Raw genomic sequence first — 14,441 nt, 5'->3', positions numbered from 1 at the left:
TAAGTGTACATCATACTGTGGTGATATTGTAAAGCATTAAGAAACAAAAATTACATTTTTACAAATGAACTGCCTCACGGGTAATCCCGGGCAGTTGCTATAGTAACCAAACTTTACAAAAAGACAGGTTACATTATTTATTTATTTTGAAAGAATAATAATTTCACATGGCGTATAAGTGTACACAAAGGATTTTGAAAACATGAAAAATGAAACTACGTAGTCACGACGACTATCACTTTAAAGGAGTTCAGAGTTCACCTCTTCACGTGGTGAATTCAACATGGCGACGCCCAGCACATTTCAGTGAGCAGTGGGACTGACAGTAAATGTGAGACGTTGAGGTACATGTATAATGATTATCTGGACTGTCGTGGCTGATGTTTAGCACATTAGGAAACTACTAACTGTCCGGTAGTAAAATAGATGCTGACGAAAAGGTTTGTGTAAAGATGAACGCAGCTTCTTTAAGCAGTCTGACGAACAGTCTTTTAGCCTGACATACAAGCTACAAGCCAAGTTACTGCATCTACATGTTGCTATCTTAAAAATGTGTTCCTTTTCCATGTACATACTGTCCAGCCGTCATGTAATTAAATTGTCAAAATTGCTAAAAAGTAAAATAACTATTGTCTGGTCAGTAACTGGTTTTCACATATGCTTGGTCTCTTTGACTATCTCAGTGATGATAATGAATACTTGTACCACCCAGCAGAGTGATGGCAGATGTTAGTGCCAGCCCAGTGGCCGAGGACACTCCAGCCTTAAAGGAGAAGCCAGATGAACCCCCCCAGCACTCCAGCCAGGATGATGGGAAGTCTGACGTCAAAGCTGAAGGGGGAGCCGAGGCAGCCTCTGACCCCAGCATGTACCGCTACATCAAGGAGGACCTCTTCACATCCGAGATCTACAAAGTGGAGATCAGGAATCTGCCCAAGTTCATCGGCTTTAACGACCTGAAGAAGTTCCTGGCCAAGCACGGCCTCAACCCGCACAAAATCAAGCTGTTTGGAAAGCAGACGTTTGCTTTCGTCACCTTCAAGAATGAGGAAGAGCGCGACAAGGCCATGAAGATGGTCCATGGCATGCAGTGGAAGGGCCAGGTGCTGAGCGTCAAGCTGGCCAAGCCCAAAGCAGACCCCATCCTGAGGAAGAGGAGACAGGAGGAGGGGGAGGGCGCGGGAGGGCAGCCCCCGTCCAAGCGGACGCAGGGGGACGAGCAAGAAGAGCCGCTCAGTGTCCAGATAGCCAACGTGGTGACGCCTCTGTGGAATGTGCCTTATGAGGAGCAGCTGAGGAGGAAGGAGCAGGAGGTGGTGGGGGTCCTGCAGAGGCTGGCCAAGTGAGTGCTGCCATTTATTGTAGAGCCTGATACGCAAATACACCCTCATGTGTGTCCATAACAGGTGTTGTGCTCTGTCAGCACTAGATTTAGGCCAAATATGTCACTGAAAGCTAATACCGTATCTATGGAAGCACCAAGTTTTACTATCCTTTATTCTTATGATGCTCATGATGGCGTATTTTACTGCCTGATTCTGCAAAAACATTGTTGACAAAACACTGAACAAAAAAGTTCTGTTTCTGTGTCAAACATACATTAATACTACACTGTTTGTCTTTCAGAGAGATTGGCAGCACCAACAAAGCCATGTTGCCGTGGCTGTTCGCACAGAAAGGGAAATACAACAAAATGTGTTGTCCTCTGGAATCTATCAGACCATCTCCCACACAGGTATAACTACATGGTGGCTTGGTTTTACTGAGATGCACACAGCTGTGTTATTTCACTAATTGTAATGCAGTAGTGTCTAATGTTCATGTTTCTCTACCTTTTATCGTGGCAGACGGAGTACAGGAACAAGTGTGAGTTCCTCATTTCGGTGGGTGCTGACGGCGAGGATAAGACCATCGGTTTCCGTCTGGGGAAATACAAAGGCGGCTCCTGCGCTGTGGTGGGGCCGGCTGAGACGTGCCACGTCTCAGCTGAGGCCAAGAGAGTGGTCAGCGAGTTTCAGAAGTTCATCAGGTATTCACTTATTACATGATTGTCCACAGCAAGATATGCAGATGAAAAACACAATACAGGGTCTCATGTCCTAGTCTGGACCCGGAAAACTAAAATAGTGGTTTGAAAATGTGTTTGCACACAGGACGACGCCGTACTCGGTGTACAGTCCTGAAACATACGATGGACACTGGAAGCAGCTGACCGTACGCACCACGAGGACCAAACAAGCCATGGCTGTGGCGTTCTTCAACCCACAGGTGAGGAAATGTCCTGTCCACAAAATGTGTGTGTGATCTCATGTCTGAAAATAGCATCATGCATTGTTAGAGTTCTCTCTTACTTGTTCAACGACTCCTGTAGAAACTGGAGGAAGAGGAGGTCGGTGCATTGAAGAGCTCCATGAGGAAGTACTTTACAGAAGGAGAGGGGAAAGACAGTGGGGTGACCTCTCTTTACTTTGTTAGAGAGGGTCAGAGGTAAGAACATCATGCAGGAAGAACGACCGACTAAAAGCTGCCTGAATGCTGAATTAAATCTGTGTCTTTGGCTCTGAAGGACTTCTCCTAACTTGGAGGATTTGCCTTGCGAGTTGGTGGCTGGAGAGAGCTGCATTCACGAGGAGCTCCTGGGTCTGAAGTTCAGAATATCTCCTCATTCCTTCTTCCAGGTGAGACGGATTTACCACAACCATGTGCGCCGTTTCCAGCTACGCTTAGAGTTGTGTATTTTATCTTATGGCACACAAATACATGATGGATCCAGCTGGAAAAGCCTCCATCCACAAACGGTGCCGGTGTTCAGCGTGTCTGTGTTACCTGGCAGGTGAATACAGGAGCTGCAGAGGTGCTGTACTCGGCTGTGGGGGAATGGGCCCAGCTGGATCAGGACAGCACCGTGCTGGACGTGTGCTGTGGAACAGGGACCATCGGCATCTCTCTGGCTAAGGTGACCGTAGCTATTCCTAATAGAAACTCAATTCCCCTGTGATGATGTTTTGATAGCTACAGCTGACACGAGTTCGTAACAGACGCTCAAGTCCTAACGCCTCGCATCCAAAGACCTCTGCACTGTTTTTAATTGCTGTGTCACAATACCCGTTTGAAATGTTGCTTCTGGGATGAAAATTGAGGTTTTAATATGTGTTGATTTTTGCCTCCAGAGGGTTAAGAAGGTGATTGGCATTGAGCTGTGCCAGGAGGCAGTGGAGGATGCCAAAGTTAATGCGAAGCTCAATGGTGAGAGACCAAATAACATCAAACTACCACCAGTGATGTGTGTGTATTTATCAGTGCAGGACATGATGGTGCCAACAGATGTGTTATTCAGTGTTCTGGTCAGTGGTAAAGGGCTCATAAAGCTGCTGTGAGCTTGATTGTGTACTGCACCGGTAGATAGATGGTCATCCTGCAGTCCTGGTTTCATAAAATGACCCTTTTGCAGTTAGATCGACTTCAAGTGTACTTTCTATATTCTTTTTAAATCAGTTTTTTTTCATTTGCTTTCATATTCGAAGGTCTAACTAATGTTGAGTTGCACTGTGGAAAAGCTGAGGACGTGTTCCCCAACATCCTCAGTGCCCTCGTGTCGCCCAACATCACAGCCATCGTGGACCCACCGAGGGCAGGCCTACGTGAGTGAACAGCCACAACACGAACATGCGTGCCACTCACTTCCACATGTGTCACATGCTAACAGGTCTTGTCTGAAACAGATTCCAAGGTGATCCTTGCTATCAGGAGGGCAGAGCACCTGAAGAGGCTGGTTTATGTGGCATGCAACGCTAAGGCAGCCATGAACAACTTCATTGAGTGAGTCATGATTAAATCAGCCACATTTAAACACAGTCCACTTGTAGGTATTGGCTAAATAGATATTGCTACAGTCATACAGGTATAATTTTAAAGTGTCCAACTCTATAAAATGTTAATCTTTCATGTTGGATTTTTTTTTATCTTGTCAGTCTTTGCAGAGCACCGTCCAACAGAGTTCATGGGGCTCCGTTCCGTCCGGTGCGGGCCATGGCCGTGGATCTGTTCCCTCAGACCATGCACGTGGAGATGCTTCTGCTGCTGGAGAGAGTGGACTACAATTCCCAGCAGCAGAAGACCAGCCACACTCAGGAAGAGACAGGGTCTTAGCCTTAGAAACAGGCCCGCTGCAGTTCGATAGGTAGCATGAGCTTTCCAAAGTAGAAATGTATGCACACACAGTACCCCAAGGAAAAAGGAATAGTAACAGTATTCCTTCCTGGCATTTAAGTATCTACAAGGCCTTCCAGTCTTAACCTCTAAGTCAGTTCATCCAAATAACAATTTACCACTCACCAATGTCTCATCCACTTCTGGCATAATGCAATTTTAATTTGTGCTTCAAACTGTTAATGAAATGAGCTTTGTGCTGTTAGCTGAGCTTTATGTCCCTTTGTTCTGCCTTTAGTTTGAGAACTTGTCAGCTGTATTTACTAATTAGACCTTCAAGCTACCTAGATGAAAACCTTAGTTTTTGGTTTCCTCAAATGGATACCTTGTTTGACTGATGGGAACAGTGCTGCATAAAATACTGTGGAATAAATAGCTTTACCTATAAGTGCCACCTCAGTTTGTTAACCTGTTTTCTTTGTGTTTCAGCATTGTGAGACTGAATAAAGCAAAGCCCTTCTAGTCATTAGTCAAGACATTTTATTTTGCATAACAAATATCACTGAAGTCATGGAGCTCAGGTTGCAATACATACTTCATTTCTAGGCAGCAACATCTCAAACAACTCATTGGTACAACTCAACAGTAACATGTAAAAGCAGTATTTTTTTCTCTTCTCACACTGACACGCTTGGCAAGACGACATACGCACAGAGGGGAAAGCACATTCTTAAAGCGATCTACAATATCACAACAGCCTTGTGTTTAAACTGATGTGTCCTCGTACATTTTGTAGAAAAACCACAGGCCAAATCTTTGACAAAGAATGCACAGCAGTTTTTGTTCCAGCAAGTAATTCTTCTCTGCATTTCCTTATGATTCTACTGTACAGTTTGCAGCAACATTATTCTATAAAATGCATAAGACTGTATGTAAGCTTTGGTATGCACAGTTTCACCAGCTTGTGTTGGACTAAATGACTTGATCGTATTTTGTTCATGTCAGTGTACCAACTACGTTTCGCAAGACTGCCTTTTGAAGAATGTTCTCTACTTGTGGTTAGAAAGTATGATCAACGGTCACAATGATGGTGAACACACACAAAATGCACAATCCATTAAGACAAGTCTTAAAAAATCTGCACATGCTGTAGGCATTTTACCTAAAGTATCTGGTGTTTTGTGGGCTGTCTTCATTAAAATACTAATTGGCTAAAGAATAAATGCTTTATCAAGTAAAGGGGGCTTGGTCTTTCCACTTCCTGTTGAAGGGTGTTTTAGGTCCAATGCACTGTATTTACTCTGAGCCCTTCATGAAATGGATCAACTAAGGCAACATGTAGCCAACACAACTTGTTCAGGGCACCAAAATGAAAAGCTACTGACATGAACTAAGGGGTTAGTGGGTGTGCATGGTGTTAGTATTTGAATAAAAAGCTAGCAAAAACTAAGAGCATAAAAGAAATGATCCTTTACCTTAAACATAACAGTACCCTGTGGCCCTGTGCTTGGGTTTACTGCAGTGTTAGCATGGGGAGCAGGATGTCCGTTTCTTGTATTGACAAAGCAAGAGGATAAAAAAAGGCAACAAAATCGCTCCAAATACAAAAGTCACCCCAAATATCCAAAAAGCAGTTGTTCCTGTACCAACATGATCAGTCAACAGAAATGACAGGACACAAGTGCATAACAACAGTTCTGAATAGTGATCACTTCACAACGCATGTTTTTAATCGTGCAAACCAAGACAGCAACTGTCCATTCTGAGGAAACGGCAAATATTGTATTCATCACCCAAAATATCCATAACACCGACCACTAAAATATCCAACACACACGCAACTTTGTTTCCCGAATTAAATGACTGGTATAAATACACAACTATTAGTAGTCCCTTTCAAATACTTTAAGCACAAAACAAAAACTAACAGGTGCTGGTACTCACTCACTGGTACTAAGGTTGCGACTGTTGAAAACAACACTTCAAAACAAAACCAATGTGTTTTTTTTTTGCCGTCAAAAAAAGCATGCATTTGTATTTTTGATGTGGTTCATGTGTCATCAATTCGTGCTAACTTCTCCTGCAGCCTGGGTGATTTTTATTTTTTATTTTTCTAGTGCCATAGCGAGGATGCATCTAGAGAGGTAGACGATATTTGCTCTACTGTCTGTTAGTGCATTTAATCCTACCCTTTCATCTACCAGTTGAACCAATAAAACGTGAGTGAAGGAAGCAAGCAGTTCTACCGGCCTGGTCAATGTGTAACTATATTGCCATTAGATCTCAGAGATGCATAATTGAGTGATGGATGGTGGTGAGTGATGTCTGACAGTGACTGGGTTTCAGTGCTGTGGTTCATCAGTGACTCAGAGACTTAAACGTCAACAGTGCAGAGTGGTTCACTTCCTGGTTGGGCAGACTCCATTATGGTCATCTTGGGTTTCTTCCTGGTCTCCTCCTGGTACAGAAAAAATAATGAAGTTCCCATAATAATGAGGAGGGCATTCTGAAAACAGTGCAAATCTGCTAAAAGGCTTAACGGGATGGGGGTCGCCGATGTCAGGATGAATGTTAACTTGTTAGAGCTGACATTATAAAATGAGAGAGGAGTCCTCACCCTCTGTGTGGCCAGTTTCCTCATTTCTTCTTGCAGTTTATTCAAGATATGAAGGTTTGGCTTGTTCTTTTTGGCATACTGCTGGAGCTCGATCACACTCTTGTCAGAGCTCTCCTGCAAAAGATCAGTTGTTTTAAAAGTCAGGGAGATGTGCCTGCAATGGAGGACCATCTTTATTACTAGAATATCACCACATTTCACTGGTTGTTCTGGCCTGAAAACTGCTGACTCTTTTTTAGGCCTTTAGAGTTTGACTCAATGTGTGTATTAGAATGCACTTTAAATCAGATGCTATGTATTTATAGAAAAAGATAAATGAAGCCAAACTTTTGCTTTCCACAGTTCTCCTTAATCACAGAAGCTTTGCATTGCTGAAGTGCTTAAGAGGACACTCACCTTCTTGACCATCTTATTGCTCTCTCTGCCGTACATGCGCAGCAGTGAGCCCCAGTTCTTGACATGTGGATGAAGCATCTGCAAGATCTTCTGAGATGCTAGTTGTTTTCCGACCCTCTTATTCTTGCCTGGTAGCAAATGTAGAAAACATGCAATTGAAAGCTACAATTAAGTAAGTTACTCTTCTGTAAAAGACATGTTCCTTGAAATAAACACTCTCCTCAGCTCTACACATCAGTCTCACCGTGTGGGTAGAAGAGGATTACAGCCTACTTACACCAGCCACGCACAGTATGCTTCCCACAAGTCATCACATATTCACTCTTCTGGTTTTTCCCTGGGATCACCTCAAATTTAATGCTGGTGTCTCCCATTCCATGGTTTCTACACGAGAGATGAAACAGTACATTTTCAATATATGCATATATATATCTGCAACCTGGCACGCTGTCCTCCTTGGCAACAGTGCGAAGACAGGCTGTTTAAGCAACAGCAACAGTGAAAGATGGCAAAGTTGTCGTGACAGGTTGTGTGAGAGCATTAAAGGCACTGCCAACAAGCACAGGTTCTGCCCAGCAAGGCAAACAACAAGCAGACAGTCTTTATCAACACAAGAGAACAGAGACGTCATCTTATTATATCTCTGATATGAACATATGTAAAATAATGACACACAAAAACTTAAAGAATAACTAATTCACTACAAATTACTTGGAACATTAATGTGGACGACCGTACTGTAAAACAATAACAGTGATTATGGCATTTGTGTGGGATTCTACTGACAAACTAGAACTGTCACCCACTTTAACTATGGGAAATATGTATGGTATTTTTGGGTGTGTTTTATGCTACTCACAAAGACGGACATATCAATGATACCATAATAATTACAACATTAGATAAACACTTAAAACAATTACACAAACAAAAATAATCAGAAATGGACTTTATTGGTGACGTTTTGCATCATCCCTTACCTTTTAAGGCACTCATGAAGAATCTGATATGGCGAAAGTAGTCCTGCTTTGTTGGTCAGCTCATAAACTCTCGAGTCTTCTATACTGATATGATTAAAATACTGTGGAGCAGAGTGCATGGACTGTTAACTTCAATTCTAAAAAGGTGCATTAAAATTTCAAGGGACACATATTCTACTTCCAGCAGCAGATCTCGTTGTGAGAACTCCTGTTACCTGCCCGTGAACTTAAGCTTACTGTATTCCACTTCACTGAAAAAGATCCAGGTAAGAACATAGGAAGAAAGAAGTACCTCCAGTTCATCGCCCTCCACAGGCTTCTCCTCTGAGGTCTGCTTCACAAAGTCAGGGATGAGGATTTCCAGTGTGGCTCGAGCTGAAGTTTACACCAGATTACAAGTGAGAGCAGAGCTGGTGACGTATTATATCACTCATTTACCAGTGTAACTTTCTACTGTATATAGTAAGAATATAGGTTGTACTCTTTATCTAGGAAGGTGCAACAAAAATAAATGACTGTTATGAGAGGAAATTAAGTGGGTGGACTTCAACTTATTAGCATTCTTGTGGTAACCAATATAAAATCACATTCCAGGCAGTGCCACCCACCTCCAGTATGATGTATAAAACAGTTTGATTAGAATACCCCAGGATCATAGTTCCTTATGAAAACCTTTCAACTGATTTAAATGCTGTAAATTTACAACAACCTCACAACTGTAACAAAATATGTGCAAGTTTGAGTTCATTTCAAAATTCCTCCAGAAGACCTCACTTTAATCGCACTGTTACTAGTACAGTGTATATTCATTCATGAAATATGCAAACTAACCTATCACAATGCAAGTAATAATAAATAATAGAATCTACCAGCTTTATTCTTGGCAAGTTTTTTACTGCTTGCAGTTCCTGTGCCGTACGTCACTCCATCTATAATGACAGACGCTCCAAAGGGTTCACTTGGGTTCTCTGTGGGGTACACAAACAGACATCAGTTGGCTTTATTATGAATATCTTGCACCACACTACACACTCAACAACATACTTGAAAAGCAGGAGGTAGGGAGGTAACAGCAATGTGATGTGTACTAAGCTGTAGACGACAGAATGTAGTACATATTGTGTAGATCTCCTCTCTTCAGACACCTTGGTAACTTTTTTTCTTAAACGATTTATTCCTGACAAGGCAATGGTGGCATAGGAGTTAAAATACCTCAGAACAATTAAAAGGAGGAACTTACCACATTCAAAAAAGTTGTAAACAGGTCGAACCTTTAGGACACGTTGCATATATTCATGCAAGATGCAAACTTCAGACTTTCCATTAGGGTTGATGACAAACTCTGTTAAAACAGAAACATTGAAATACATCAACAAACAATACACTTAAAAAGGACTTCAAACACTTACAGTATAGGTGTCATAATCAGAAATGTTTTAAAGTTTAGTACATTTGAACTCTACTTAACTTACACCCTTTTTGCAAAAAGATATAAAGAGGAGAATTACAACAAGTTTCTTTAACTACACTGCAGTAGGTCTAAAGGAATGTAATTGCAGATAGCTTGATAGTTTTGTTTTTCATGGTTTTCAATGATAACTAATGATTAACTGTTTTCTTCTGAAAACCCATGAATCTATATAAGTGTTACCTTTCTTAGTAGGTGCATCTTGGACTGACAGTGTGATGAGTTTCTGGTTGGCAGGCAGGATAGGTCTCTCTGACTCTGCCTGCTTCCTTTTCATGTCTCTGTTGAACTGCCTTCGCTCTGCCCAGGTACGAAACTTCTTCACAGTAACTTGCTCAAAGTCAAAGCATTTCTCCAGGTACACACGGAAGTCTTCAAGATCTGTGAGGAAGTTTTGAGTCAAGATCACTTCATGAAAGGCAGCTTCGTCCAGAATTCTTACAGCAGCAAACACACAATGATCAAAACGCTTTCAAACGCATCACTGACAATGCACGATGAAAAATCCTTACGCATGGACTCGTCCTTGCAGACCTCCACCTTGGCCTTGACTTGTCCTAAGGCTCCTTGGGCAGTGTCAAAGGGCTGGGGCTCCTTAGTCTGCAGGATGTTATTCGAGGTGCCCTCTCCATCTGGAACACCGTCAGCCAGACTGGAGGGTGGCATGCCGTCCTGCTCCTCAGCCGTAACCTTTGACGTGCCTGCTCTCTCCTCACCGTTGGGCTCCTCACCAGGTTTGGCTGGAGACAGGTGTGCGTTAGTTGTCACCTCCCCATTAAGCTCCTTCTCCTCCTGTTCCTTCATTTTCTTGTAGTGTAGGCAAGGGATGCTGCTGGTAGGAGGGTCATGTTTCTGCATCAAAAAGACAACCAAGAGTTGTAACAAAATGCTTGGGCAGTACTGTCAGTTAGTGGTATGGCAGGTTAATTAGACATGACACTTGTGTTGCAGCTTACCCTAATACTGCCGGTCCCAAGGAAGTAGGGTCTGGACCAGGTAACCACTCTGGTCTCTCTGTGCAGGTAGACTGGAATGCCTGAGTTATGGAATGTCATGATCCATCCATCAGGTAAAGGCTCAGTGGGTGGACGCCCCCGACCTGGCACAGGGCAAAATGTCAACGCAGGCACTAATCATTACACCATTACATTATGTGGTGAACTGTTCTATAATTATTAAAGGCCAATCATGTGACAAGCAGTCAAGAGACACTCACAATGGGCAACAATTAACCTCAGGCTTGGAATAAATATTAAAAACCATCTTAATTTAAATCATAAAAAGATATGAAAATCAGGTTTAGGACCAACCTTACAGAACCTCAACTTTTTGTCACCAAACAGTAAATAAACATTACACTACCCAAAAGGAGCTGCTGCTCTACCTCCACCTTGCTGGATTAAGGAAGTATCACAGCATTTTGAAGTTTAGGTAAGACACCTTTAACTATGAATAATATATTATATTATATTATAATAATATTTTGAACACTGAGCTCCTTTGAACGTAGTGAAGACAGTGCCATTTGAATTCTCATGTTTACTTGTTCAACTATAATTTTGAACCCGATTAGTCTACTGAGTCCTTGCATGCGGTGTTTTACATCTCACCACCGTGTGTGTACATGTCAAAAACCTCCCTGGCAGCGAGTGCTTTTAGATTGTGACGCTATTTCAGAGCAGTACAACACACAGCATACTTTGCATACAAATTACACTGATGTAAAACAAACGTAGCAGATACTGTTTAAAATATGGTTTATTGTGTCCAATAGTACTGAAAACACATTCTATCGCAAGCTCCTTGATATTGCCCCCGAAACAGACAGCTCCACCACTCACTCTTCAGGACAGTCTTAATTTTGGTCATCATGGGCTGAACACCTCCTTCGCCATCTGACTGATGATCACTGTCCCCACCGTATTTGTCTTCTGCCGGACGCATCTTTTTTGGGACCGGCATGCCCTCCTCCAGCAGAGCATCGACATCATTGTCAAACTCCTCCTGGAAGAGTCAATGGTTAAGGCCGGAAGACAAGGGTGGGTCACCACTTTAAGGGAGTTTTTGAGTGCTTTGCCTGAGAAGCAGCTTTGTGCCATAAAGTGAACAGCTGGTGCAGAGAAACAAACAAAACCACACAGCAGTCTACAACAATTCAGGAAAAATTATCATATCTGCTTTCATGAGTAAAATACTTCTGAACAGATATTACTGATTGTATATTAACTCCTACTAAAAATTAAATGGCACATTTTTAGCAGTTTTGATTCCTCCCTTGTTATTACAGTTGATTACTTTTGTGTCAAAGGGAGAGCCTGTGTTTAATGGAGAAATTAAAAATGGCACTAACCTCTTCCAGCATCTCATTTATCATTTCAGTGATAAAAACAAAGAAATAAACAAAAACAAACATTTATTTAAACTTGTGCTGCTTTAATGGAACATTGGATCCTGCCTTACCAGTCCAGCTTAACGATGCAGAAAAAGGTCTCTAGCAATGCAGTGTAAAAATCAACAAATGATCACAACAGTCATTTTTATTGGTGTTTTGATTTAGTTCTATCTGTGCTTTTCCTTCTAATTCACAGTTAACCATGTGTATGCTATCATTCTCTGCAGCCAATAGAATATCTATAAACAGCCTGTATTTGCGAGGACACTCAAAGAAAAACCAAATAGCCGATTTTCCTACCAAAATCCTGTTTTGTACTATTTTCTGAGAGGTGGCTATTGAGTTTTTCCAAAAGGGTCATTTCTGGTGAACTGTGTTTGGGTAGAGGTGTAATTAACATGCATGGCTTCATACAACTAGGAAGTTTATTTTTGTTTTTTTTTTTAAAAAAAGCGTAACCTGAAACTAGGGAGATAGTTAATTAGCAGCATCCTCTTTGGCATAAGATACAACATGCTGTACTGATGTGTGGTCTCTTGGAATTTGGAAAACCACCAACGATCCGTCCATTAGGTTGTGTTCCTGCTAAAAACTGCATTGTTAAAAAAGATTATGCAGGCTTTCGTGGGTTGTGAGTGCAGTGAGAATAATCCATAATACAGCGCAGCTTTAATCATTTTGTTTGGACTTCAGTCAATTTACAGCAGCCATCATTTTCTGTGGAGAAACTTGGGCTTTTTTGACACCGTGTCTGCACCACTGCTGTTAAAATGCAGAACTGAAATCACAGGGGAGACCCTCTTTTGCACTGACTGTACTGTATAGGTTGTATTCGGCGTTAATTATTTCTGGTCGACAGTAAGGAAAAACTGGGCGTGTAGCTGATAATGACGACGGCAGACAGGAGAACACACGTACCTCATAGGAGTATGTCACGGCCTCGTCATCTGCTTGCTCCTGCTGAACTATGACCTCAGACTTAAAGCCGCCATGCTCCCCATCGTCATGATCCAGGAAGTTCTCGTAGAAGTCGTCCAACTCATCCAGGACAGCAAACTCTACCTTATTTTCCAGGTCTACCTCAGCCTCCTCTGAACTTCTGCCTGCTATGTTTCCTGCACCAGAGCTACCCTCAGCTACCTCCTGCTCACTAGTCGAGTCATGCAACTCACCATTCAGACTGTCTAAGCCGTCATCACTTCCTCCCTCCTGCCCCTCACCTGTGTACAAAACCTTCCTGTCTTTGCTACTGCTGCTTTCAGTGAAGCTTACACTGATCTTAACGTCTCTGAGCAGCTTGAGGTCTGGTAGAAACTTGGTGACCGGGGGAGCGTGGCGGGCTGTTCTGGGGCACGGTGGGCTGGGATTGGCCTCATCTGAGAGGTGGCTACAGAAAGTTATTGAGCCCATGCTGAGGGGCTGTTGTGGCTGGGCTTCCCCGTCCCCTGGGGTGTATGTATATCCATCACCACCAGAGCTAACGTCCATTACCTCTGCGTCACTGGACGTTTGCAGGGGAGGTGGTGGAGGTGCTCTGCCCTCATCTTGGCCAAAATCATCAGGTGGCTCCAAGGGGAGAGGGGGTAGAACATCATCTATCTCCATTTTTTTCTACAATACACACTACAATGTATACAGACTAATAATTTATTCTAAAATCTGACTTGTTGAGAAACTTTCTTCTTATCTACACCCAGAATGCATGCAGAAGCACATCCCTGCATAGACCACGTACCAGAGGTGAAAATGCTAAGCTGACTACATTGTTCTTTTCATTAATGTAGACAGCTTTTCAGAATAACTGTCTCAATTATTGGAAATCACAATGCATTCAGCTTAATATGGGATCTAGGCACTGTTCATCCTCCACTGGTATCTTCTGGGAGCTAGAAAAAAAAGGATCAATGAGAGTTAACAGAGTTAGTCAGTGCAACTTCCTGACTAAAAGCGTAATATGACAGGATATTTAACGTGCTACCACTACTAATAACGTTATGTAGCCGCAAACTTAGACAAACTAACATAAAGGTCCTCCTGCTTGGCAATATGAGCAACCTTTATGTAAATTCAAATAAAGCCAAATTTATCGTGAGATGAAAAGGAGAGTTTTAGCGCATCTGTTCAGCCCCCAGTTGCACAGCGGGCCCCTGGTAACGTTAACATCAATGCTAACATGCTAGCAAACGACCACCAGTTTGCACAGACCTTTGCGTCCGCAGAAATGCTCAGCTACCTTGTTAACAGTTTATTCGGGAAATACTTACCGATAAATATGACACGACTGTCTCCGTTTGGCCACCTAACTATCGTTTCTAAATTATTTGAATTCTGGACGCGCCGCCATACTGCCTCAGCTGCAGCGCCGCCATCTTGAAGGAAACCACAGCGGCAAACCAACATCCAAGCCCCGCCTCCCAGTACCGGCTTTTTCATTATTGA

At 42.6% G+C, this 14,441-nt stretch overlaps 2 protein-coding genes across 3 annotated transcripts; one reads left to right on the top strand and one right to left on the bottom strand.

The window, feature by feature from the left end:
- Positions 1 to 272: 272 nt before the first annotated feature.
- Positions 273 to 4,584, top strand: trmt2a (tRNA methyltransferase 2 homolog A). 2 transcript variants are annotated; one of them, XM_070833140.1, is made up of 12 exons: positions 273 to 344; positions 718 to 1,342; positions 1,627 to 1,735; positions 1,848 to 2,029; positions 2,154 to 2,268; positions 2,372 to 2,487; positions 2,567 to 2,678; positions 2,834 to 2,956; positions 3,171 to 3,246; positions 3,525 to 3,641; positions 3,723 to 3,819; positions 3,972 to 4,584. In XM_070833140.1, the coding sequence occupies exons 2-12, from the start codon at positions 720 to 722 to the stop codon at positions 4,147 to 4,149; spliced, it is 1,848 nt and encodes a 615-aa protein (XP_070689241.1). In that variant the 5' UTR covers positions 273 to 344; positions 718 to 719; the 3' UTR covers positions 4,150 to 4,584. The 2 variants fall into 2 exon arrangements, with proteins under 2 accessions (XP_070689241.1, XP_070689242.1); XM_070833141.1 differs by having other exon boundaries at positions 293 to 344; positions 713 to 1,342.
- An 82-nt stretch (positions 4,585 to 4,666) lies between these two features.
- dgcr8 (DGCR8 microprocessor complex subunit) lies at positions 4,667 to 14,364 on the bottom strand. The gene is made up of 14 exons (XM_070833139.1): positions 14,267 to 14,364; positions 12,921 to 13,888; positions 11,452 to 11,614; positions 10,567 to 10,709; positions 10,123 to 10,462; positions 9,794 to 9,991; positions 9,383 to 9,484; positions 9,012 to 9,110; positions 8,435 to 8,517; positions 8,143 to 8,243; positions 7,440 to 7,546; positions 7,163 to 7,290; positions 6,767 to 6,880; positions 4,667 to 6,607 (listed from the first exon to the last, which is right to left on the bottom strand). Exons 2-14 carry the CDS (start codon positions 13,605 to 13,607, stop codon positions 6,524 to 6,526), a joined length of 2,349 nt encoding a protein of 782 aa, XP_070689240.1. The 5' UTR covers positions 13,608 to 13,888; positions 14,267 to 14,364; the 3' UTR covers positions 4,667 to 6,523.
- Positions 14,365 to 14,441: the final 77 nt, after the last annotated feature.

This window comes from Pempheris klunzingeri, chromosome 7 (genome assembly GCF_042242105.1).
Source record: "Pempheris klunzingeri isolate RE-2024b chromosome 7, fPemKlu1.hap1, whole genome shotgun sequence".
Taxonomy (NCBI): domain Eukaryota; kingdom Metazoa; phylum Chordata; class Actinopteri; order Acropomatiformes; family Pempheridae; genus Pempheris; species Pempheris klunzingeri.
The sequence above is the reverse complement of the archived record's forward strand: the minus strand, read 5'-3'. Positions and strand labels throughout refer to the sequence as shown.

Bases quoted from the DNA above. Each gene is read 5' to 3' on its own strand.
- dgcr8 (XM_070833139.1), bottom strand. From the start codon at position 13,607: ATGGAGATAGATGATGTTCTACCCCCTCTCCCCTTGGAGCCACCTGAT. The intron at 7,547-8,142 runs GTAAGGGATGAT...TCTCTCGTGTAG, and splicing joins CTTCATGAGTGCCTTAAAAG to AAACCATGGAATGGGAGACA. The intron at 6,881-7,162 runs GTGAGTGTCCTC...GATCTTTTGCAG, and splicing joins GCAATAAGATGGTCAAGAAG to GAGAGCTCTGACAAGAGTGT.
- trmt2a (XM_070833140.1), top strand. From the start codon at position 720: ATGGCAGATGTTAGTGCCAGCCCAGTGGCCGAGGACACTCCAGCCTTA. The intron at 1,736-1,847 runs GTATAACTACAT...TTATCGTGGCAG, and splicing joins TCAGACCATCTCCCACACAG to ACGGAGTACAGGAACAAGTG. The intron at 3,820-3,971 runs GTGAGTCATGAT...TTATCTTGTCAG, and splicing joins GCCATGAACAACTTCATTGA to TCTTTGCAGAGCACCGTCCA.